Source organism: Danio rerio, chromosome 21 (assembly GCF_049306965.1).
Source record: "Danio rerio strain Tuebingen ecotype United States chromosome 21, GRCz12tu, whole genome shotgun sequence".
In the NCBI taxonomy this organism is placed as follows: Eukaryota; Metazoa; Chordata; class Actinopteri; order Cypriniformes; family Danionidae; genus Danio; species Danio rerio.
The window spans coordinates 32742596-32770189 of NC_133196.1; the positions used below are offsets into that span (position 1 = coordinate 32742596).

General features: G+C 36.1%; 2 protein-coding genes across 3 annotated transcripts in view; both read right to left on the reverse strand.

Annotated features, from left to right (window-relative positions):
* Positions 1-1952: 1952 nt before the first annotated feature.
* slc23a1 (solute carrier family 23 member 1) lies at positions 1953-21663 on the reverse strand. Of its 2 annotated transcripts, NM_001173499.1 has the most exon segments (14): positions 1953-2729; positions 2801-2896; positions 2979-3122; positions 5529-5658; positions 5869-5974; positions 7819-7966; positions 8161-8317; positions 8563-8683; positions 10873-11054; positions 11136-11203; positions 13732-13820; positions 15325-15482; positions 15588-15758; positions 21592-21663. In NM_001173499.1, coding segments are annotated over 14 exon segments (1869 nt in total). In that variant the 5' UTR covers positions 21625-21663; the 3' UTR covers positions 1953-2463.
* Positions 21664-26827: 5164 nt separating this feature from the next.
* The window catches only part of pfdn1 (prefoldin subunit 1), a 45221-nt gene continuing 44454 nt past the window's right edge, over positions 26828-27594 (reverse strand). Inside the window, 1 exon segment of the mRNA NM_001013344.1 lies at positions 26828-27274. Coding sequence (NP_001013362.1) covers positions 27191-27274 — 84 coding nt within the window. The 3' untranslated portion in view covers positions 26828-27190.

The window sequence follows — 27594 nt, forward strand, 5'->3', positions numbered from 1 at the left end:
CTCAGAAAGAAGATCCACAACTGAAAGCACCTTCTTCAGAAACCCAACACAACACAATCTTTGTTGCTCCCATGAGTGCAGAGGCCAGGCTTGATGGTGCAGGTGTGCTTTATTCAGAAGCAGGAGGAAGTGTAGCAGCAAGCTCTCGCCAACTGTTGCTAGATCCGGAAACTGGACGCTATTTCTATGTTGACATGCCTCAGCTGCCACAGCGCAAGATGCTGTTCGATCCAGAAACTTGCCAGTATGTTGAGGTTTTACTACCACAGCAGGCACTTCCCAGTGCGGTTATACCCACGCCGTGTGCCATACCTTTTGCCTCTCTTCACATCCCACCCATGTACACCCCACAGTGCTTACCTTACATACAGTCACACCATCAGGTGCTCCCGCCACCGGGACCGTGAAACCTGACAGGACCTATAGACTACAGAATATATTAAGTCAAGCCCAAGGCTCAGATTACCCAGTGCCCATTAAGTGCTGGATGGGTGTTGTTTATAAGCTACTGAATGAGTGAAACATGTTGACCATCTGCTGCCCTGGCCTCAAGGCATCAAAACTGAAAGCGTTTTCTGTTAGCACTGCATTCAACACTCCTTACTTCGTAAAGGCTACCTCTGGACTTGGCAACTGACATGGGTGAGATTGATTATATCTGCTGAAATGTTGTAAGATGCATTAGCATTCACACTTTCAGGCTATATAAACAGAGCAGGGGCTTTAAAGGGAAAAGGGCTCAGATCACCTCTGGTATGGGCAATTGAGACTCACCAAGGGACCTGAGTGTCTTCAGCATGTTTATCAAATATGACAAAAGTCACTATTTTGTTATTGTAAATTGTATTTGAATTTACTAAATGGCAATTTGAGCAAAACCATTTGCAAACCATTGCTTTCCTAATCATTTCCTGAAAACGCTTTAGTTTTTCAAATTTATACACATGAATAAACTAATTGTTAGTGTCGCTAATGACATTTTTAATCAAAATGTTTTTACGTGATCCGGTTGTAAACTGAATTACCTCTTGAAATGTGTTTATTGTTCTCCTGCTGACACCTGACACTTGTTTACGCAAGCCCGTTTCAATCCACTGATCCGTTATGTGAGATTCAGGATGGATTATTGACTATATATATAACTGATACTACTGCCTCATGACTGAATGTTCTGGTGTCAAATCTGAAGAGGCCAGGACAGCGAGAGAGTGGACAATAAACAGACATTTAAATCAATAAAGATAATTAAACAGGGCTGATCCTTCAGCATGATACTAAATCAATTTAGCTTAAGAGCAAACACTGCAGTAAATCAGACCTTCCGGGCTGCAATGAATCAAAGCCAATACATCTTTATTGCAGCATTACTGTTTGATGCTGAAAATGTAGTTGTAAAAAATGAAGTGGTTCCTCGACACAACAAGGTTCAGTTGGTTTAAATGGGTTAATGCTTTTTGCATTAGGATCTAACAATAGGCTGTACTTTCACAGCATTCACATAAATAAACAATGAATAATGCCTCTCTTACAGCATTCATCCATGTTAAAGTTAGTTAATAAACAAAGTTGTTCATTGTTAGTTGTGCATTATCTAATGTTAACAAGGGTGAATTTGATTTCAATAAGCATTAATAAACACTGTCTAAGTATTATTCATTAGTTGTTTACATTAGTGAATACATTAACTAACTTTACCTAATAAAAACGCCTTGTAAAGTGTGACCGCATTTACTAATTGGTTAATGTTACAATACATTTATACTATCATTTTATATTCATCAGTATCAGTTAAACTAATACATTTAACATTTTTTTTTAAAACTGCATTTCTAAATGAACATTAAAATAGGTTAATAATCTGTCGAATGTTTCATCTCCATACATGTTTCAATTAATGATATCCTTTTAAACCTTTACCAATAGATCAAAACCGTCAGACAGACAAACAGACAGACAATAAAGTTGTATTTTAATACAAAATAACTTAAGCATGTATTTATCAAAACTGAATGTCCACATGATTGTTTGTTCTGTGGCTTTTCTGGAACGCACAGTTCACTCTTAGTATGTTTAAACATTATTAGTTACAACATTATGTATATACATTATGATTTGCATATTTAAAAAATGTCATTTTGTAACTTTTTTCAAAGCTGAACACGTTTTGTTTAGTGTTAATCACTGCCATGTTTTGTACACAATCAAGATATAATAAATGAACAAAGCCTGACCTTCATTTCCTTTTCAAGTCATTTCAATAAACTACCTAATGCTTTATAATCAAATCAAACTACATTTGATTATAGAGACTCATTGTACTCAAACTGTCATTTCAGTTTTACTATAAATAAATTCCACCCATTCTTTAAAGCAAAACTGAATGGATTTTGTACATCAGCTGAGAAAACATTCCAACCAAACAATGTACACTATTCTAAACCTTGTCAAACTATAAAAATACGCCTAAATTTTGGTGCAGACCATTTCAATGGGAGCATCAGTTACACCTTCCTTTATTTTTATGTCCTCCTCATCCTCCTCTTCCTTGTTCTTGCGGCATGATGACTTAAAGCCCCGGAAAGTGGGACAGATAGGCAGGTAGCGCAGACAGCCTGTCTTCCGGACCAGTCCCATCCCAATCGGAAAGTTATATGTGTCTGATTTTACTGTTCCTGCTCCTGAAGAACCCTCATCCACCCATTCAACCAGGCCTCGCTCTTTTCTGGTGCCTGCGTACAAAATGGCAAGCATGAATTGTCTTTGTTGGCTTATTATCTGAAGAATAAGTCCACGGTTATACCTGGGATTGTGTTGTCAAGTACAAATGCTAAGAATCCCCCAACAAACATCTCTGTTGTCAGGAGCACTGTGATGATTTGGTCAAGCTCAGCCACACCTGTTGAAATCAATCAGAACGTTTGTGTTCATATAGACAGATTTGACTTGCTCTTATATTTTTTGTTGAAAGACATGTTAACCTGTTTTGATGCTCCCTGGATGAGCATCCAGGTAATTCGGTAGCATGAGGCCAGAAAACATGGAGAAACCCAGAACGAAAAGATTTCTGGAGGAGTTCAGATCGACACTCTGTAGGTTTGAGAGGCCGACAGCTGTGATCATACCTGTGTGCAAAACAAAACAAAAAAACAAGTTTAAACTTCAATAAATAGATGTGCACTGCCAATAACGTCTGACGTTTGGGTTGAGTAACATTTTATTTTATGCTTCTCAAAGTCTCTTTTGTATTAATTTAATGAAAAAATGATGTCAAATGTTTATTTTGTAGAAGAAAACTACGATTTAAAGCTGAATTCTCAACATTCCTCCATGATCATTTGACATCTTAATAATGTAATATGCTGATTTGGTGATCAACAAAGATTTTGTTTTAATGTTTGTTGAAAAATAGCCAAAGATTTTGGTGGAAACAATTTTTTTGTAATATTTATGATGAGCAGAAAGTTCAAAATAATCGCATTGCTTGAACGGCAGATTACCGTCCTTTTTTTATAATTATATTCTTCCATCCATGCTGAACAAAAGTATTCTTTTATTTAACATATAAACTGACTTAAAATGTTGTATTTAGTGTTTTTAAATATTGGCATCATGGTGTGGCCGTGGGTAGCATGGTCGCCTCACAGCAAGAAGGTCACAGGTTCGAGCCCTGGCTGGGTCAATTGGCATTTCTGTGTGGAATTTGCATGTTCTCCCTGTGTTGGTGTGGGTTTGTTCTGGGTGCTCCGGTTTTCCCCACAGCCCAAAGAAATGTGCTATAGATTAGTTGAATAAGCTAAATTGCCCCATAATGTATGTGTGTGAATATAAGGGTGTATGGGTATTTCCCAGTGATGGGTTGCGGCTGGAAGGGCATCCGGTGCGTAAAACATATGCTGGATAAGTTGGCGGTTCATTTCGCTGTGACGACCCCTGGTTAATAAAAGGACTAAACTGAAAAGAAAATGAATGAATAAAAGTACTCTGTTAATGTATTTAAATATTTCCTTTCAGAATTGTTTTGTTTTCTGTTAATATTTTCTCTTGTTTTTAAACATAGTCAGGGAGATAGGAGGAGTTTTTGTATTTTTTATTTCTGTTATTTTGTTAGGTGTATTTAGTTTCATTTGGGTCTTTAGGTAGTGTAAATGTTTATTATTTTTCTGTGGGTCCTCTCTGAGGTATTTGGCTTCACATTTGGGTGTTTAAAAAAAGAAAAAGACCAAAAAAAAAAAAAGAGAGAAAAAGACCACACACACACACACACACACACACACACACACACACACACACACACACACACACACACACACACACACACACACACACACACGCACACGCGCACACACGCGCACACACACGCGCACACACACGCGCACACACACACACACACACACACACACACACACACACACACACACACACACACACACAAACACACACACACACACACACAAAAACAAACAAACAAATAAACCAACCTGACTCCAAAGGTTCTTAAAAGTGAATTTTATTTGTCCAGTGTTTTTTTATATTACGCCCTTGACCCTAGACCAGGGTCGTAGCTAATAAAACTTTATTCATTCATTAATTAATTAATTAATTAATTAATTAATTAATTAATTCATTCATTCAATCTAGATTCAAACGTTTGTATCTCGATAGTAAAGGCCCAAATGTGCAGTGTTTCTGAGCTCTTTACTGACACCCTGTGGATAAAGCTGACTCAAAACATCTGCAGTTTTCCTACTTCCTGTTTTTTTTTTTTTTTGCCACAAAATTAAACAACCCTCACAATGCTTCAATGTTTCCAATGTTTTGTTACAAGGAGCCATTTTGGTTATATTCCGATTACATTTTGAGATCTGTTGTTTATTAACTATCACACGAAGCCAAAAATAAACTAATACCACTATGTGACAATCTGGAATGATGTTTCCAAACAATGAAAATATTTATAATATTGCCTTTAAAGTTGTCCAAATTAAGCGCAATACAAATTACTAATCAAGAATTAAGTTTTAATATATTTTCAGTAGGACATTCACCAAATGTCTTCATGCAATGAACATGATCTTTACTTAACATTCTAATGCTTTTCTGAATAAAAATCTATAACTTTGACAAATACATGTTTAGCTATTGACATAAAAACAAAAGAACGTTTGATGTCCAGGCTCACAAAATTTTAAGGTGTTCTCTGTTTTCCCATTTTCATTTCAAAAGTAGGCCTCTATTGAAAATGGCACCTCAGCCACAGTGGTTTACGTTTTGTAGTGGTTTGTAGGAAAACATTACATTTATAAATCCATGTTTTAGTTTCATATTGAAAGTTTTTTGCAACATATGACAACAGAAACATAAAAATACGTCAATGAAAGCAGTTTAGGGTGATTTGTCTGTATCAAAATAGAAATAGGCGGTATAAAAAGGATCTAATGTTAGGTGCTAATATGCTAATTAGCAAATGACATTATCAAGCGATTTTTCAGGCAGGCTTTTTTTCATTCAAGTTATTTGGCAACCCTCACCAAACAATGTGCAGAACATCCCTCCAAGAATGGGGTCAGGTAAGGAGGCGAACAGAGCAGTAAACTTCCCAATAGTTCCCAAAATAAGCATAATGCCAGCTCCATACTGAATCACCCTCCTGCTTCCAACCTGAAAGAGAAAATAGAGACACCACAGCTTGTCATTGCAAAACAAATGTTCAAAATGAAGGATGAGGCTGTAAACAGATAAGCCAAGCAGACAACAGATGTGTAATGAATAGTTCTCGCTTTCAGATCTACTCCCTGAAAGGACTCTGATCAGATATTAGAAATGCACTTACTGCACTTATTCTAACAGTACAAATATTAAAGCTCCCACCTTTGTGATGCCAAGCACCCCTATATTAGGACTGGAAGAGGTCGAACCGTTTCCTGTTCCTAGCAGTCCTGCTATGATGCAGCACACTCCCTCTGTAAAGATCCCTCTTGGAAAGAAAACAGATAGTGATAAAACATTCATTATACATGAATTAACAAGAACAAATACTGTGTATTTCAAACCCTATAATGAATTTGGGCAGAGATTTAACATATGATTTATAACAAATGCATAGTTTGTAATAAGGCAACAAAACATTTATTTATTTTATTTATTTTAATTTTTTTTTTTAAGAAATAGGATGATTAAGATTTAAATTAAATTTTCATATTTGGGTCAATTGAGACCTAGTTATGGAGCACTTTTAGGTTAATATGACTTTTGTAAAATTATCTCTAAAATTAAATTAGACTCAAAACACTAAATAAAAATGTAAATTTTCTATGATTTTCTATTCTTTTTTATATGTAAGTGGCAGTGTATGCAAGTAAAATTAATTTATTCTGCTGTTTTGATGTTGTTTTGTTAGAGGTTTCATAAACCGTGACTGATTTTGAGCATTCATGAGGAAAATGTCCAATTTACCTCTTTTTTAACCTTACTTATGTCAAATTTAGAAAGTGGGTTCTTTTACATGTAATGTAACATATGAGCAAATTAAATTTGTCATAAGTAATGAAAAATATTTATATTTATTTTATTGCAAGCATAGTTGTTTAATGAGGCTCCTATGTAATTTTAAATATCAAGGAATGTTTTAGAACATTCCTGATGTGTAAATGATAAACCGTCATTTGTTTGTTGTACCAAAGAGATTGTTTAACAAGAATATACTATTTTACTTTTTCTGCTTCAACATATCAAAGATTAATTCATTTCAGTTGTTTCCTTTGTAACTGGTGGTAAAATACACTCCCCATTTTTTTGGTGAAAATTGCTTTTACATAAAAAGATTTCACTGTGCGCACATTCAGTGGTTTTACAGAAGACTTTTTGGTCAAATACTGTACATATAGGCAAATGCCCCAAATTGCAAATTCTTGCTCAGTTTAATCTAAATCAACCACTTTTTTTTTTTAACTCACACTATATAGTCCATACCTGCCTGATAAATAAAAAAAATACTCAACTAAAAACACATGCAAACATATATGGAAAAAAGCTTCAGAGGTATAAAAAACTATTGAATTTCCATTTTGATAATCCATATATATATGAGCAATATCACACGAGTAGCAGTGCGATATGGCTGTACATCTGCACTAGTGGGAGGCGTGTGTGCCTTAGTGTCCCACCAGTGACGATATACTGCTACTCATGTGATATTGCGTTTATACAACAGTTCAATGGCAAAATTGTGTATATAAAAAAGAAAATCAAACACGAAGAGTCTCAAAAAACCCTTTTGTAAAAGTAACTACTATCTTCCGCCATTCATTAACATCTGCAGCTGACTTCAGAACAGACCGTTGCAACTTTAATAAAGTCACTTTAGAACTATAGTGTTTGAATGATTCTCTAGCGCAATGTCTAAAGTGATGACAAAACAGGCGATTTTGCTCACATAAGGCTGAATGGCATGAATTACCATCAGTCTACAGAGATTACCCGGTATATCTCTGCTGCAATCAGGAGATCACAATAGTTATCCCAGAAAAAGCCAAAGCAGCGCTAACACTACCAGATTACTGTTGTGTTTGCGATAAGTAAAATGCTAAACACGGGAGGGCATTTCTTTTTTCTTTCTTTTTACTGAATTAGTCAGCAGTAACAAAAACAGGAGACTCATTAGAAACAAACAGATGACCAACCAAAAATTTTACATGCAGATTATTGTACGACTATAAGCCAATTAGATTCAAGAACCAAACAGAACTGTTGTATATATACTAATATAATGTACCTTAGTATATAGTAGTATAACTTTCTACTGATGCTTGTTGTATTTACCTATTGATGGCATGCACGGGAGGAGGTGGAGCTCCAGACAGTCGAGCACAGGCATAGTAATCTCCAATAGACTCAACAATACCTGCCAGTGTGGCACTAAACATGCCCAGCACCCCCGCCACCGTTACTGTGGGCAAACCCCACTGACCTGCGACACACACAAAATCAACAACATCACTTCATTTGAAAAGAGTCCAGCCATTGATCCACCAATATAAAACCCTCTAATCAATCTCCAAATTGTTTTACTGTTAATAAAGTGCAAGTCTTAGATTAGATATTAGTCGTGTGTGACATTTCCTGATAAACAAGTTGTTATAGGTCATGGGTGTGTGTTCTTACATGGATAGGGGAAACGAAACCAAGGTGCTTGGGTCATAATATCGCCTCGGGCGTCAGTGCGAGCCTTGTAGCCGTACAGATCTGGGTCATCCGGCAGGACATTGGTCAGGGTGAGGATGTAGCAAACCAGCCAAACCACCATAATAGCCATGATGATCTACTGGAATCAGGATAATCAGTTACTAAGGGAAAAAAAAGTGCAATTTAATCTGTAAACGCATTGATAACAAGCACCACATGTGGTAATGGGGACTTTGTTCTGCGGGTTATCTGGTAGTTTAATTAATAGTGATAAGTACTGTGTGTGTGTGTTGTTAGTTTGATTTACAGTATTGCTTGGCACTTTGTGGCAAAATGCATGTTGGTGTAATTTAGATCTGAGCGTTGAATATTGGTTCATACCGGAAACATCTTGAAAATTTGGACGTGGGTTATATGACAGCCTTTTTCTTTAGAAAAGCTTGGGAGAGGGCAAGCCCAGTTCCGTAAATACTGGGCAAACAAAACAATAAGAAAGATGCACCTAGAATTAAACAAAAAATATGTTAAACATGGTCACGAAATACATTACCATCATCTCATGTATGAATTCTGTGTATGAATATTGTGTTGCAGGTCAAAATGATCCAATTGGATTCAATACAGTTCGCCCAAAATGAAAAGAGGATTTTTAAATCTCTATTTAACAAATGATTTATTTAGCAAATTTATTTTGGTAAATTTGGTTTACACTTTAAATTCTTATTTTTGTTTTATTTATTTTTGTGTGTGTTTTATAAAAATAAAGTAATAACTAAATGATAACCTTTGAAGACAAATTTAAAGTTGGCTAGAGAAAATCTAGCCTGAAGTTTGAAGCAGGTATAAGAGATTGAGGACAGTAATCTAAGTGCCCCGTGTTCGTGTGGGTTTCCTCTGGGTGTTCTGGTTTCCCCCACAGTCCAAAAACATGCGCTACAGGTGAATTGGGTAAGCTAAATTGTCCTGGTCCTCCAGGTTGGAGGTTGAGCATTGGGCTATCAACCCACCTTGTAAAAGAATTTGACGTTATGAAACTCCAACATGGTGCCGCTAATGGTCCGTTTCCACTGAGTGGTACGGTATGGTTTGGTATGGTTTTGAATGCTTTTATGGCCGTTTTCACTGTCAAAAGGTACCTAAAAGTGAACCGTGCCGATTGACTATCGTAATACTAAATACATATAATAAAAAGCCATGGTTGACCCGAGCTCAAACAAACCTTGTCGTCGTCTTGATGACCAACCACAAAGCCAAAAAGAACAACATCTGCCGGGTCCTGTTTTTGTTTTACAAGGTCGTCTAAAAGTGTGAAAAGTCTCTCCAGAGAGCTCGCAAGCATTTACCACACGTCTATAATTGAAATAACTTCTTGAGCTGATGATAATAAAGTGTGCATTATTATTGAAGTGCCTTAGATTATTCGATCCTTTCAGAAACGGACAAACATGAAAGTGTGCAAAAAACAAAACAAAGGAGAAGCCGGAAAAAACAAAGGAGCAAATGATTCTGTCATCAACCTAAAAGATGAACAAACTGCCATGTTTAACTATTATCATCGCCCTTTGAACTATTTTAAACTCCGATTGTCGGAATTACTCTCTAACAAGAGGTTACATGTGCTACTCAATATTAAAGAGACAGATGAGAGATTTGCTTTGACTGTGGGCTATATGTTGTTGCGTGTTTTTCTCAAACTAAATAAGGAGTAAAAGTATGCTGTGTAGTTTTTCTGTAATTGGTAATATATCAGAGATATTAAGGGTCTGTATGTGTTCATATATGTTGCATTTATTTATTTATTTTATATAATCGCAGACGTTACAGTTGGCTATTTCACACTTTTTAGCATTTGTTTTTGAGAAGTGCTTCTCATATGATATGTGAATAACCCGTACAGCTTCACTTTTGACATTTCCTCGAGCGAAAATGACATTCACTGAAACTTTCTCTCGTACATCACGCCAACCAAAAGGGTACAGATAAAGGTGACCCATACCAAACCGTACCGTACCACTCAGGGGAAACTTTGATATAAACAGCCCTGGGAGTAAGTAAGTAAATAATCTAAGTGGTTGCTAGGGTGTTGCTATGTGGTTACTAGGGTATTCATAGTGATAGCAGCCTGTTGATAGTGTGTTCTGAGTGTTTACTAACATGTTTGCATGTTTCTAGCAAGTCTCCACAACAGTCTGATGCAATATTATGAGGACACAGTTTGGTCCAATATTGAAATTTCTGGGTCAGTTTTCAGAAAACCGTAAGTTTGATCCCTTGGAAAAGATATAGCAACCCAAGTCAGAATAGTCTGAAGGTCTGACTGGACTTTGGCGAGTATAGCTTGAAAGCTTTAGGAGGAGATACACTTTAAATATAAGGGGTCGTAGAAGTAGAAGTTCCGATCAGTATTGGCTTTCTCGAAATAATCAGATGTATGAATCTACAAGGAACACAGTGTCAGCTAAAGTCTTCTTTGATGTTTAACTGAAAAAGAAATGTCATCTTGAATGGTTTTAGGGTGAGTAAATTAACAGCAAATGTAAATTTTTGGGTTCCTTTAACAATAAAATAGCATATCAGTTTTACCCGCAAATGTAACAACATGTTTTTGCAGACTGAATTCAAAACTAACTAGTATTTACTGAAAGTAATGTAAATAACTGTGTTGCTTGTCAACTGAACTGAAGGACTCACAGCAGAGACAGACCCCAGTGACTCCCTGCTCGGTCCCCTGCCGTCTGGAAGACCGACAGACCAATGAGGGACACTGTAGGGGTGACGGTCAATGGCCCGATTGAGTTCAGCAGGAACCCAGGGATGCCAGCAAACCCGATCACCACCTCAATCATGCTGGACACAATGATAGCACCCTGAATCTACAGAGAATTGACACACATACAGATTAGAAAACATGACATTATGAAAACAACGTTGATCTTTAGACACTGGACACGCACCTCTCGTATTCGTGGGTGCCAAATGTGAGAAGTGTTAAGAGGAAGACTCCAGTCTCCATAAATCTCCTCTGTGAAACCCAAAACCAAGGTTAAGCATTAACTTCCACACAGACTGACCGGCACAGTGTAGAATGTAAACAGATTCTCAACAGACAAAGCCTTTTTTTAGAAGGAGGAGGGCAGATTCGCAATAAAATGCAAACATGTGACGCTTTTATAACTCGATTTGTTTTTCTTTTTTAGTGGAAAGTGCACCATGTTAAATAAAAGCTTTATAATGTGACATACAATAGTTTTCAATCTACTGCACAGAAAACATCACTGCTCAGACGTTTGGGTCAGATGATTTCTTAAGGTCCCATGAAATTAATAAAAGTTTTTTAGATTTAAGTATCAATATTATTAATTTTTAGAATATCTATATGCTAGTCTGCTCCAAAATTTGTGTTTAGAAACTGATATGAACATGTAAAGCTTGTAGTTGGTCACTTCCATCCAAATGGATCAAAGTAGGACTGTGCGATCTGGCCTAAAATCAAAATCTCGATTAACTGAACATTTTAACTTGATTACGATTAATGAACCGTTATTAATTTTTTTAATTTTATGTTTTTGCCCTCATAGTTCAATATATATTTACTGTACAAATAAATTTTGTACAGTAAATATGCTCACATATTACAAGTGAGAGATTTTTGTAATCCACACTGGATTACTTGATTTTAAAATAATTAAAAAGGAAATGCACACTATCTACTATCTATCATTATTTATTGAACATTAACACTAAAAAAAACACACATTGCCTAAAACGTGGCTCTCTGTGCTGTCCAACATTGTCACCGCTACCAAACCGACCAATCACAAAGTTTGCGATACGCGTCATTGTGACATGCAAGTAAATTGTTTTGAGCGGTGCGTGGGTATACAAATACAGAGCCGGACTGTACACATGCCCTTAGCAGAAGTACAATATCAGCCTTAACAGAGGGAGGTCACGTGACTCCACACGGTAGGGAAAGTAATTGAAAAAATTGACCTGGAAAAATTTGTAATAGCAGGAATTCTCAACTGGTGGGCCGGGACCCACTAGTGGGCCTCAGCGATCCTGCAGGTGGGCCGCGGGATAGCTTAAATTAACTTAAATATTCAACTATAATTATTTGATTTCATTATTAAATATGCCATATTAAAATGATAGTAGTAATGGCATTTCCTGATTTCTGTGATTGAACAGGCTAATTCGGACTGCAAAAACAGCCTCACTGTTAATTACAGACATAACTGTGGCTTAAGTTTCCAACCACTGCGTGTCAACTTTTACTACGCTCATCTGTAAAGCAAACAGTCATGCAAATATATAAAGGTAACAATGATTATAATAACCAGCTTACGCGTGCCTCACGTCTGCGACTCGTACTGTATCAGAGTCGCACAAGTCCGTTGATTCACAAACTATGCATGCTCTATTTGTGTGTGAACACTTTAAAATATCCACATAGTTGTCCAAATTAACATCCGTGAGTGTTTTTATAACGAACGCGCGCCCGTACAGTAGGATCCAGCGAGAATCAGTGGTGTTTCAGTAGTGAACAGCTGTTCATTGATCCTGTCAGTGAACTCCAATAATGTCCAGCTACAAACCAAACGCCTTCAGATCAGTTTCAACAGATTTAGGGTGTTTTTACTATATTTTACATTTAGGGTTAGGTTTTTTATAATAATGAATATGAATCAATGGATGAATAGAAGTCAGTCTAATTCAAGGCAGCAGCAGTTTTTGCCATCTCCTTTAGTCCTGTCAGGTTCCTTTACTGAAGAAAAGGCCCAAATACTCTACAGTTGTAAAAAATAAATTAATAATTCAGAAGCTTTAAACCTGTCTGCGTTTAAAATATTATTTTTTTAAATACATATTATTAAATTTTATATAATATAAAAAAGACGTATAAAAATAAGGGAATAATAGAAGGCAACAGAAAGGTTTTGCTAATAAATAAAGCAAAAAAAGGTGGGCCTCGAAATTAAAAAGGTTTAGAACCCCTGAATTATAGGATCTTAATGCCGATTATTGTTAGATTAATCGCCCAGCCCTGGACCAACGGCTTTACTCACGTCACCACATACTACCGTTTCTAATCAAATCATGACTGATCAAATGCTCTCTAGTATGTGACATGCCCTGCCCCCATTCACTTGAGCTCAACCACACTCACTGGCAGAGCGGTGATAAAACAAAAGGCTATTGGCTGTTTTTTTAAAGGGGGAGGAGCTACACTCCTCTGTCCCACCCTCTCTTCTTGTTTCGGTTGAGATTACATCAAACATAGAATAAAAATTCTTTGTTTTTGAAAGAAGTCTCATCAATGCTGCATTGATTAAAACAATTTATGCTAATAAACAACTAAATAATTTAAAATCAAATTCAGTAACAATGGTTGGTCAAAGTTTTTTCACCTACAGCCAAATAGACAAAATATATCATCAACAGAATGTGAACTTGAGGCATTAACTATAGACACAGTATAGAGTAAGAGTAATGCAGTACGTCTGAAAATGATTTATAGAAAGCTTTGGTGAAACACACTGTTCGTACCTTCAGGAGGACATTTCCATCTGTCCAGTCTCAGAATTGCCTGAGCAGGGATGAGAAAGGCAAACGCACTCGCCTGGAACAAAGGCAACCTGAAATTGGCACATAATACACGTCATACAATGACAGCTAATCACTGCTACAATTTATTAGCTACATCTTGCTAGTAGGACAACGCAGTGGCGCAGTAGGTAGTGCTGTTGCCTCAAAGCAAGAAGGTCGCTGGTTCAAACCTCGGCTCGGTTCGACTCAGTTGGCGTTTCTGTGTGGAGTTTGCATGTTCTCCCTGCGATAGCGTGGGTTTCCTTCAGGTGCTCCGGTTTCCCCCACAGTCCAAAGACATGTGGTTCAGGTGAATTGGATAGGGTAAATTGTCCGTAGTGTATGAGTGTGTGTATGAATGAGCGTGTGGACGTTTCCCTGAGATGGGTTGCGGCTTGAAGGACATCCAATGCGTAAAAATATGCAGTATAAGGTAGTGGTTCATTCCGCTGTGGCAACCCCGGATTAATAAAAGGACTAAGCCGACAAGAAAATGAATGAATGAATGAATGAATGAATCTTGCTAGTAGCAGGACACATTTTGTCTTCATAACTGCTTTAAAGGGATGGTTCACCCACATTTTAATCAGTTCACCTACATTTTAAGTGTTTCAAACAGTCCTTTCAAGATCCAATGACTCTTGAGATGATATATAATTGGTAATTTTTGTGTATTTTTTACAGCAAAACACTAGAGTTAAAGCAAATAATGCATTTTGTCATCAAAACATCCCAATAGCTACAGATTTGCCGACAACATGTCTATTATGATAATCTGCTTTTCCAGCACATGCCAAATATGCTCTGCTGGACTGAGATATGCTGACTGAAAAGGACATTTGAGAGTAGTGAACTCAATGTCATATTTAAGAAACCAGTTTGAGATGATCTGAGCTTTTTGACACAGTGTTGGAAGCACGCTGTGACTTTAATAATGAAGGATTGAACGTGGCCAGCATCAATACTGTTTTCAGTCTTATCTTGACCAGTTTTACTGAGCCCATTCGTACTGGATCCTCAGTTTGTTTTTGTTCCCTGACAGACGTGTCACCAGTGTGCTCTTCTACTTCTTCTGCTGCTGTAGCTCCTCTGCTTCAAGGTTTGATGTGTTGATTGCTCAGAGATGCTCTTCCGTAGACCTTTGTTGTAATGAGTGGTTATTTGAGTTATACTGTTGTCTTATAGAAGCTTAAACCAGCTTGTTCTTTTCATTTGACATCAACAAGACACTTTCACACAGAACAGTTGCGATATTTTCTCTTTATCAGATCTGTAAACTATATAAATGGTTGTGAGTGAACGTAGATCAACAGTACTGTAGGGCTGGCTTCTAACAATCATTACACACTCAAAATTACTTAAATCATCTTGATTATCTGTTCTGACGCTCAGATTGACCTTCAGCAGATCATCTTGACCACATCTACATGCCTGAATTATTGCTTTATAAGAGGGTAATTAGATGATTAAGTTGATTAGCTATTGAGCAGGCATCCCTAATTAACCCTGGTAAGCGTATTTCTTCACTCACTAAGCACACACTAGATAACTCACCTGACACCAAATGTAGTCTGTATGAGTGTAGTGATTCCCACACAGGTGAATATGGTGCCCACTAGCTGGCTGACGGTGTACTGGTCCTGCCCGACACACATAGACTCGGCCAGCAGGAACGGAACTGCAATGGTCCCACTGAAGCATGTCAGATAGTGCTGGAGATGCCAAAATATACACACATATATGAGGGTTTTAAAGAGATGACAGTGTTGGGTGAGTTCGATTAGAAGATAAGAGAAGAAGAGAAAATAAGTGTAAACCTGCAGTCCCAGCAGGATACACAGATACCAAGGCGGGACGTCCTCGATCCTGTAGATCATATCAAAAGATGCTGAATGATTCTGATGCCCATCGGACGTCTTGGGATTGTCAGGTGGCATCTCTTGTACTTCTGGACTACCCGCTGGCACAGCTCCATCTGAATGTGTGAGCTGATGGAGATTGTTGGAAAAAAGGAATTTTTTTTTATTACTTTTGTGTCTTTATTTTTATTAGAAGAATGTTTAGACTAACAACAGATTAATCAAACTTTTTCTATTGTATGAGATCACATATTGACCAGACACACTTCCTCTTTTTTACTGTGCTTGATACCTTTTTAAGGAACATGCTGACAAGATGGAAATAGCAGAATAAGTGTCGGGGCCTTTGTTTAATTCAAGGTCTAGACATGTCACAAGTTGTCATGATGCTTGTAGAAGTTGTGAAATATATTAAAGATGCACGTAATTGTTCAGTTCTGGTATGCAGAGAAGGGTTGCAGAAAGAGGAAGTATGTTTGGGGTACAAGAGCCAAAGGACTGCAGAATGACTGAAAAGTGACGTTACACCAAAACTCCACCTGTTAATATCAGTTGTTTATATATGCTGGAGTCAGAAAATGTATGTTTGTTGCAAACCTCTTCAATGTAATTCTTGTAATGCATTGGAGTAATGTAACCCAGAGCTCTTTTATCGAATTATTCATTTGTATCTAATAATTTACTAATATTTTTGGCATTGAAAAAAACCCTCTCCAGATCTTTTCTTATTGAACACGCATGGAATTGGCTTGATATTCCAACAAGATTACAGATTTCAAGCAATAAAATATATCTGGTACAGAAAGTGCTTTAGTCAGGACAGATAACTCTCCTTTAAATTGCAAATCAATCATATTTAAGTAAAAATAAATTTTAGATTAGTACCCTACATTAGTTTATACTTTCAATCTTTGATTGTTGTGATACTGTATATCAGATTGCATCCAAATGATATCTTGCGCCTCTTAACACAGAATATAAGAGATTTTGCAGATGAGGTGTTTTTTTAATGCACACCATTTTGTAATGTATGATCTATTCCAGTGGCCATCTTTGCACACAAGACAACATAATCACTGGCTTCAGTTTATAATTAAATTTATACAACAGTTCTGTCTGGTTCTTGAATGTGATTGGCTAATAGCTGTGCAATATTCTGCAATAATAGAAGTCGTACAGCCTCTTCACTCTTTACTGTGTTTAGCATTTTTTCTTAGCACAAACACAACAGTAATCCAGTAGTGTTGGCACTGCTTTGGCTTTTTCAGGGTTTATTATTGTGATCTCCTGATTGCAACTAAGAAACTCTGGGAAATCTCTGTAGACTGATGGCATTTTATGCCGTTCAGCTTTATAATCTTAAAATGTAAGAAAAATCAACTGTTTTGTCATCACTTTAAACATTATTCAAGAGAATTATTTAAATACTAGCCCTAATGTGACGTTTGTGAAGTAGCATCTGCTGTTCGGATGTCAGCTGCAGATCGAAATGGATGGCGGAAGAAAGTAGTTCCTCTTACAAAAGGGTTTTTGAGACTTTGATTTTCTTTTTTATTTACACGATTATGCCGTCAAACTGTTGTATAAATGCAATATCATACGAGTAGCATTCTGATATGGCTGTCTATTGTCATTGGTGGGTCACTAAGACAACGCACGCCTCCCACTAGTGCAAATACGAGTGTGATACTGCTCATGTATTCCTTTTAAATATCCTTATTAATAACAACAATATTTGTTTACCTTAAATTATCAAGTTTGACATTGTATTTTGTATTTTTGCTGCATTTATTAAAACAATTATTGGTAAAAAAAAGTTTTATGTCTAAGGGCCCAACAGATTGGAGTGATTTACCTGCTAATATTCAATCCATTGCATCATTTAAGGTGTTTAAGCAAACTTTGCTGTCATATTTTACTTTGTTTTACACTTGGGTATTGTTTTGAGGATGTTGTTTATAATGTAATCGGATTCACTTATCTTTATATTTTGTATAATTAGTTTTTCTCTGGTAAATTCCTGTGATGTTTTTTGCTTTTTTTATTGTGCAATTTCCTCCAATTTCCCAATGATGGGTTGCCAATGGAAGAGCATCCACTGCTTAAAATATATGCTGGATAAGTTGGCGGTTCCTTCTGTTGTGGTGACCACTGATGAATAAAGGTACTAAGCTGAAGGAAAATGAATGAATGAAGGAATTTCCTTCAATAATCTTCTAAACATTATCTTGTTACAGTAATTTAAGTAATTGGTAAGCATTTTGATTTATAGAAATTTGTTATTTTGTATAATGCAAATTGTAACTTATTTAAAAATATGTACAAAACTAAATCTAAATAGCCATTGTTTTCACTACTGTTATTGTTAACTCTAAAAAGCAGCAACACATCCTGGGGGAGACAAACTTTTGAGAGTCTGTGGGAAGAGAGGGAAAGTGCGAGTCTAATTTCCTAATATAAATTTGGGAAGTCATTTGTTATAAATGGTGACATTATTTAGTTTATACATTCAGTGTTAGTTGACAGGCAGCACTTTAAAACAAAACCTGGCTGCCTATGATAAGAAAAATACTTACCCTCTATTTCACATATTATAACATATAAAGCATATCTTTAAAAAACATTGTCTTTAAATAATATCCAATAATGTTTATGAAGAATTCTTTTTAATTAACCTTGTACATTATTCCTTTAGGCTGTATCTCGGGGGATATATTTGGTTAACGTTTTAGCTACATTTTCTTTTATTAAAAATAATTAAATAAATATAAAAATATGGAAAATAATGAAAAGTACAAACTAAACTCAAACTATTAAAAACAACTATAACATCAAAATAAATACAAGAATAAAAGCTTATCCAATAGATAAATATATATTATATTCATATTAATAATAACAATTTATATTAATAAACACTATACAAATATATAATTATTACTATTATGACATTTGCAGATTTGTATATGTTCATGTTTAATTCCTTAAAAAAGAATAGTTTATCTTTCTACATACATTAAATCATTTCTTTTATCCCAAGCCATATTTCCAGACAATTATTGTAAATTTGAACATGATAAATGACACAATAAAAAACATGACATCAGAGTTTTTAAAGAAAGCCAAGTTCAAGAGTAGCCAAGCTGTCTTCTCATTTAGCATTTATAAATGACTTAATATTTAATATTTAACCACAGATAATACATCTAACTGCAAAAGACAGCAAAAGGACTGAACCCACGTAGTAAAGTATAAGATACTGGATATTGGCAGCCACTGTTAACCAAATATATTGCATTAAGAAACTTCCATTCACTTCCAATACAACATACTTCTTTTTTTATTCAAAACAAATTCCCTTCTCTTCTCTTTTTTTTTAGTGCTGAGAACAATGCAAAGTCATAAGTTAGACTGTAACTAAGTAAAAAAATGATTTGGTTAACTTGACACCCTCACGAATTGTTGCAGGGTTAACATTTCTTCATACACTTGACAAGTTAAGTGCTCAATAAAGTGTTAAACAGGTTTCAAAAGAGATAACAAACATTAAAGGCACGATTCATTATTAAACAACCAGATAGGCTTAGGTTATGTCACTATAAACAACAATCATTATGCAAGAAAAATTGTGCACGCGACAGAGCTGAACACAACTGATGGATGAAAAACTCCAATGTGTGGTTTTATATAAGATTAGTCGGAACCAAAAGCAAAATGAAACTATTTCAATCAATAATTTAAGATCATGATCCAATAAATGAGTATAAAGAAATAACAAGGTATGATCTTTGAACAATTTTTTTCAGTGTGAATTTTGCAGGACTTTTTGCTTTCAAGCTGTATTACAAAAATGTTATAGCAGACAAAAAAAAGTGATGAGAAAGTCAACAACAGACTTCTAGGAATGTGACTTGTGCCCAATTAAATCAAATCAGTGACCCAAAACTGACTGTTAAGTTTAGCACCTTTATATGCATGACATGACCCATCAAGCATACAGTCTACCACTTTACAAACAAAATTCTACTGTTTTTATGTATACTGCAGTGCAAATCAATGTATTGCAAACAAAATGCATGAAACACTTGGTAATAGCAAATACTCTTTATTTGATCTTATAACAGCTATTGGACTCAATTTATTTTTTGTTGGTAAAGGAAAACATATTTATCTTTAACTCACATCCTGGGAGTCAATCATTTTTTAATTAACAATGCTTTATTTTGATGGTCACCATTAGACATTCTGTTGACAGTATAAGCAGTGTTGGGTAACGTACTTAAAAAGGTCATTAATTACTAGTTACATCATTAAAATTTAATATTTGAATATTTTAATTAACTTTCTAATTACTTGGTCTGAAATTACTTGACGTTATGTCTATTTTAGTGCTACTTAATTATGCTTGGTATAATTTTTGCATTGTTTTTTTAAGGTGAAAATTTTAACATCCGTCTAAGGACAACAAATGAAAAATAGCCTACTGGCTAATTTTGATGCATTTGCAGAAATGCTGTCCCAGCCTAATAAACAAACAAATAAATTAATAAATAAAACTAAACTTAATATAATCCATATACAGTTGAAGTCAGAATTATTAGCCCCCCTTTAAATATATATTTTTTTTATATATTTCCCAAATTATGTTTAACAGAGCAAGAACATTTTCACAGTATGCCTGATAATATTTTTTGTTCTGGAGAAAGTCTTATTTGTATTATTTTAGCTAGAATAAAAGCAGTTTTTAAGTTTTTTAAAAACCATTTTTAAGGTCAATATTATTAGCCCCTTTAAGCTATTTATTTTTTGACTGTCTACAGAACAAACCATCTTTATACAATAACTTGCCTAATTACCCTAACCTGCCTAGTTAGCCTAACTAACCTAGTTAATCCTTTAAATGACACTTTAAGCTGTATAGAAGTGTCTTGAAAAATATCTAGTCAAATATTTTTTTATTGTCATCATGCCAAAGATAAAATCAAAATCGATGTGTTGAAAAATCTTCTCTGTGTTAAACAGTAATTGGGGAAAAATTAACAAGGGATCTAATAATTCTGACTTCAACTGTAAATCTAAAGGCAAAATAAAATTGTTATTCTTTATTCATTGAATTTGAATCAAACATGACATTTTAGCTTAGTTTAAAAAACTAATACAGAAAAGATAAACATTTATATGTGTCAAATATTATAATAGTGATACCATGTTTCAGACATAATATTGCCGTTTATCAGACATATGTAACCTTCTTTATAATTAAAAATAATCTAATCATACTAAAAATATATTTTAGTGTAACAAAACAAACTCAATTACTCTGTTCCTCTGAATTGATTTATATGGAAATGCTGAATTTACAGTATTTAAGGCAAGTATAAGATACTATAATACCAAAAAACAAAACGTAATCTTACTTTACTATGTGTTGTGAATAAGTAATAATAACAGTAACTAATTACACCAAACACTGAGTATAAGTAACATGTCAACTAGTAGTTGTTGAGTATAACTACATGTTACATCTGCAATGGTTCCTCAACAACAGACATTCCACTAGTAGTATATTAACTTAATTCTACAAACCGCAACAGTCTACTAAAACTATGTAATAAGAATGAGTAGACATGCAGTTTCTTATATAATAAACAGAATGTAGTGTAAACTGTAATGTCTGGCACATTCATAGAACAACAGGCTTGTCTTAAAAGGATTTTGCATGACCAAAATCCTTTTACTTAAATTTAAAAAACACTCAAAAAAAAAAAAAAAAAAAGCAATGACACTTTCCTTAACGCAAAGTTCAGTGATACAAACAAAATGACATCTCTGTGTTCCAATGTGATGTTTAAGCAACAAACACTTCCCGCCCTTACTTGCCTCGAGATAAACATCTGCAGAGTGACCCAAATCTGTGTTTTCATTCACAACATGATGACGGCATACTTGAAGGATATTTTACCTTAGGCTCCTCTGCGGTTTCTGACTGATTCATGGGCCCTTGGAGGATGTGTGGTGCTCTGTGCTGCTGCTGATGTCTCCCAGAGGCCACGTGAGACCTGAAAGCCGGCTGGACGCTGAGAGCTGGTTTTATGGGAGAGCGAGAGACAGAAGGGGACCAGATTAGACAGGTTAATAATCTGCCCTTGGTCCTGGACTTTACTCCCCCTGCCTGTGCTCATCAAAAGGCTGACAGTGTGAACACAACAGGAGCCGTGTTCATGAAGCAACGTGAAGTCTCCTTTGGATGTGAACAACAGGGCCTTCAAAAGCACAACATGTGAGGTTAATCTTCAGGGCAAAGACTTTTGAACGGTTATCAAACAGCAGTCTTAGTGCTCACTTTCCTCTTTAGGAGTGTGAATCTATAGGGTTTAAAGTGAAATGCATAATCATAGCTGTTGAATAACTAATAAAATAACCCCCCTTCCGCAGTCCCAACTGTGTCCGGTAGATGGACTTCAGTAGATCTATAGGTAATCACAGAACAAATCTCAGTTGCAAACTTTCCTCTGTACTCTTGGACCCACCCATATTGCAGTAATGTGAAGAACATGTGACTTGACGCCTAGATGTGGCTTGTGTGGAGATATGCAGTTCACTACTGTGGCCGAGAGAGGGCGCTAGAGATCAACTCTTGAATGAACTTTTGGATCAAAGCCAGATGAGCCAAAACATGATGACAAGTCTAAGGCATTAGGAAATGGGTGGATTACATGGTGAGCAAACAATCAGTTTTTACAATGAAGATGTTGGATGTGGAGTGGGAGTAAAGATCTGAGACGGTTTGATAAGGTTCATGGCAAGGCATCTAGGTAAGAGTACCTCTGAATTGGCAAGGCTTGTGAGTCACTTTCCAGTCAGCAGTGGTCATAATTTACCAACAGTGGTCATAAAAGAGACAAACCACAAACTGGTACCAAGGTATTGGGTGCCCAAGGTTCAATGATGCATGACAAAGACTTCCCCGTGTGGACCAAGCAGTGGCATTACTAAAGATTCAAGCCACTACAGGTTCCTGGTGTGCTCCGCTTAGTAAACACAACATTCTGGTTGCTCTCTTGGTAAAAACTGCATTCTTTTAGAGGGGGATGGAAAGGGTGGTCGTTAGACCATTTGTAAAGATAGTGTCATTCAAGTTTGACTTACTACACCCTTGGTACAGCAAAAAGGTCTACCTTGGCACAAGTCACAAAAATGTAATGATGCTTATGAGAGGGCGGTGTCACAACATTCAGTCCATCATACACTGCTATACATCCATAGACTGATCAGATTGCCTATGAACTTGATTGCCTTGGGTATCCAAACTGTCCAGCCCATTGTAGGTGCTTTTAACGGTGGAAATAGGTCATCAAGCGCCCGAATGTCCAATCCTGCTCCTGCTTAGTCTCAACCCTAATTAAACACATCTGAACTTGCCAACTAGAACTAGGAACTAGGAACTAAACAAGTGTAGCTAGTTTGACTTTGACACTCGTGGAGCAGGAATGGAGACCCCTGGCCTTCAATGTGTATGCAAGTGTTGTAACTGGACATCAGAGCAATTGGACAAAGATAAGCTGGCCCCTTGAGTCCTGGTTTCTTTTTATTTTATGTGTGTATTTGCCATGTGTGTATTTACCATTCACCTGGTTAATTGATGACACCAAAGCTGGGGTAGTGAGTGAGACATCCTGGGTAATGTTCTGTTGGAGAAACCCTCCTGACCCTCAGGTGCACATATATGCAACCTACTGTTGCAGACAACGAAAACCACTTCAAGACAATAGAGTTCACAAAGGGTAGTGGACCCTTTGGGCAAGATAATGCCCCACACATTGTTCAGGAACAGTTTGAAGAACATGTTGAAGAGTTCACAGATTTGCTCTGTCCTCCAAAATCCAAATCCTGCTGAGCATCTGTGGGACGTGCTGCAGCAACAAGTTTGATCCGTGGGTGGCTCCACCTCACAGCCTACAAGTCATGGAGGATCTGTTGGTAACATCTTGGTGCCAGATACCACAGAACACCCTTCAGGGGTCTCGTAGAGTCCAGGGCTCCACAGGTCAGTGCTATTTTGGAAGCACGCAGTTGACCAATAGAATATTAGGCAGAAGGTTTTGTTTCAGCCATTGGCAAATATATGTTTCTGGAGGACTAATTTACTGATGAATTTAGCTTTCATCAACCTTCATAAAATTGCCTTGACGGTTCTAGTGAGTCAGAAGACATAGCTGGCTATGGTGCCTTTAATTAGGGTTGAAGATAAACTTTGTCTAATGAATAAATTATCCAGGGCAATCAAAACCCTGAAATACAGTGAATGGATTTTTTGCATTAACTGTTAATCGTCTCTCTTATTACACAGATTCTCCCCCAAAAAATCTATCCACTTTATTTTGTAAAGTGTACTTAAGTTATTAAATGTCACATTTAGTTAATTTGTTCCTATAAAAAAATAACAACTTTCCCTACAAACCAGTGCATTTAAGACAGTATTTTAAAATAATATTATCAGAAATGATTTTAAAGTGCAGTATTAAATATTAATATTCCAATATGAACATCAAATGTTACTAATGGCACCTACTTACATTGGTGAGCTTCTTCACTGGCATACGGCATTAGCTAGATGTTTCCTAAATTACGGTTAAAATCAAAAGGAGACAGGGCTTTTTCTGTCACAGCCCCTTGTCTGTGCATTCGGTCTCCCTGTACATATCAGGTCATGCTCTTTCCTTGATGCTTTTAAGTCTCATTAAAAAAAAATCACCTTCTGTCTCGCTTTTTATAGTAATTAATTAATTTTAAGTAGTTTGACATAGTTTTGTTTATATATATATATATACACACACACACACACACACACACACACACACACACACACACACACACACACACACACACACACACACACACACACACACACACACACACACACACACACAAAACACACACACTGTAAAACCCAACAATCAACTTTTTCAATTGAAAAGAGTTTAGTTACCTCAAAATTTACTGACTCAAAAGTTAATTCTACTCATTTGAAAAGATTTTTGAACTCAGTGTTGAAGGTAATGAGTTTATTAAACACCTCATTACTTCAACTTAAATGGAGTAAGTTCACAGTACTCATATAGATTAGTTTTTTAAGTCAAATGGTTTGAGTTGCCTTAACTTATTGGGTTTTACAGTCCTCAGTTGGTTTGAGTTCTCTTCATTTATAGGGTTTTACTATGCTCAAATTGCTTCGTTTACTCAAATGGATGAAGTACACAGTACTCATTAGGATTAGTTTTTGAACTTAAATGATTTATTGCAGTCGGTTTCTACAAACGGTTTGAGTTACCTTAACTTTTTGAGTTTCACAGTATAGATTGTGTATGTTGATTGTTTTGTAAAGTACTTTGATCAACATCTGTTTTTTAAATGTGCTCTATAAATAAAGCAAACAAACAAACTAATATTATACAGCATTACAAGCTGTTTTTAGACAGAAAATAACTAGAAGCCTTCACTAATTATAATGTAATTGTGGATAAACAGACATAATATGACATAACATGAGATAATATGACTGATAATATGAAGAGACGTGATTTCAGAGACTGAATATTTGCACAACTAGCACAGGAAATTGGTTGCCTGAAACAACCAGACTAACGTCTGATGTACACTGGAGTGATTGACCAATCAGAACTAAGCATTTTACTGAGCTGTCATAAAACTAATATCGAGTGGCAATAAGCTACAGCAGGTAGTGGACAGGTAGTGTTTGTGTAAGATATAAATCAGAAAAATTAAAAGCACATTGCCATTTCATTTTTATTCATTCATTCATTCATTTTCTTTTCGGCTTAGTCCCTTTATTAATCTGGGGTCGCCACAGCGGATTGAACCGCCAACTTATCCAGCACATGTTTTACGCAGCGGATGCCCTTCCAGCTGCAACCCATCACTGGAAAACACCCATACACTGCCATTCCCACACATACACTACCGTCAATTTAGCTTATTAAATTTAGCTATAGCGCACGTCTTTGGACTGTGGGGGAAACCGGAGCACCCGGAGGAAACCCACGCCAAAATTGGGAGAACATGCAAACCCCATACAGAAATTCCAACTGACCCAGCCGAGACTCAAATCAGCGACCTTCTAGCTGTGAGGCGATCATGCTACCCACTGCGCCTTCATGACGCCCCCATATAATTTTTGGTAACATAATTGTTTTTGTATTGTCGAGTAGCAATTGTTTTCTTTACTAAATTGTTAGGTTTTTTTTTAGATTCAGACTGATTTCAATTTTAATTCTAAGTTTTAGTAATTTGGTAATGTCAAATTTTTATATTAGTTTTAAGGCTAATTATTTATAATTAACATTTATAATTTATGTATACACAAGTTAATGTCTCTTTTAAGTATATAAAAAAATTATTTTAGTTTTATGGTTTTAATAATAACCCGGAAAAATAGAAATGTTAGAAACATTGCTTTGGGACAAAATTTTGAAAAAGTGGAAGTAAAATGAAGCCCTACAAAAATATATTTTCAAATGACCAAAATTTAAAGATTAAATAATATTAAATACTATAACAGCATATAAATAATACAATTATAAACAACACTTGTATTGTATAATGTTATGATATTATATTATATTATATTAAAAAAGTACATTAACAAATCTAACAGGCAATGCCTCGATTGACCAATCAGAATGATGCAATATAAATCACCATGTAAGCCCAAAACTTATTGGATGGCACAACAATGACCTCATCAATTACAAAGCTTCATAATAAGAAAAACCCCTCCCCCATCCCGTTATTCACGCAACTCCGCTCCCTAATGAGGAAGGCAGGATATCAAGCAGACGCACATCTGCATCATGAAGAATTGAGACACAGACGGACCTGCAGGAAACACACAGGAAGCGCTGTCTGGAGAAGACTTAAACAGAAGTCTGGGGAATTTCTGTTTTTCCACTTTCAATGCTGCGTCCATTTCACAAGTTCATACAAAAAGACACCAGTCCAACATCAGAAGAGAGACAGAGAGTCGAGACGAGGACGTCCAGAGGGACTGACAGGAAACCAGTGATGTAAAATCGCAAACACAAACACTGTAATCCCTCAGAAATAAGCACCACATCATTCAGATCATATCTAAATTACTGTGTGCTTTACATGACACAGACACACGCAAAAACAAATTTGCCGTCTCAAAACAGTCACCTTTATTACCATCTGCTTACATTAAAAAAACTGTTGATTCATTACGAAACCATAGGAAAAACAAATGAACAGCAAAAGAAAACATCAATAACTTAAGACTTAAGTAGATCCTCAGGTGTCAGAGGTCACACTAGTTAGTATTAACATTGCGGTCAACAGTACATTCAGATTTAACTATTAACCTAAAATAAACTTCCTGTGTTCAGCTGACAAATGCAAGTTCGACTGTCACGAGTGTTCTCCAATACACGCAAAAGCATGTTCAAACTAAGGGCATGGTGTGCAAAGGTGATGGAGATTATACATTATTTGTGTGTGTGTGTGTGTGTGTGTGAGAGAGAGTTTTACTGGGCCCTTCTAGACATCAGCATCTCCCTGATGTTGTCCTCCGCATCTTTAACGCTGCGCTCCAGGTATGTCTTCTTTTGCTGTGGAAAAAAAAGAGAGACAGAGCTGTAGCTTCATGTTCGGAAACATCTGAAGGATTTCTTCGTGAACACACCCGTTTACTCCCCAAACTGAATGACAGAGCTGTTAAAATACTTTGAGATAAGATAAGGAGATGATCTTTTTTTGGAGCATTTTCAAAGGCTTAGCGCTTTGATTGCTCTATAAGGTTAAAGGTTTTCTCGCCGTCTGTAGATACATTAAAAACAACTTGAATTTTAGCATAATTGTTACATTCAAGTGAAAGTGTGACTGCATTACGCAACGTTTGGCAGTATGTGTAATCACAGGACACCTGGTT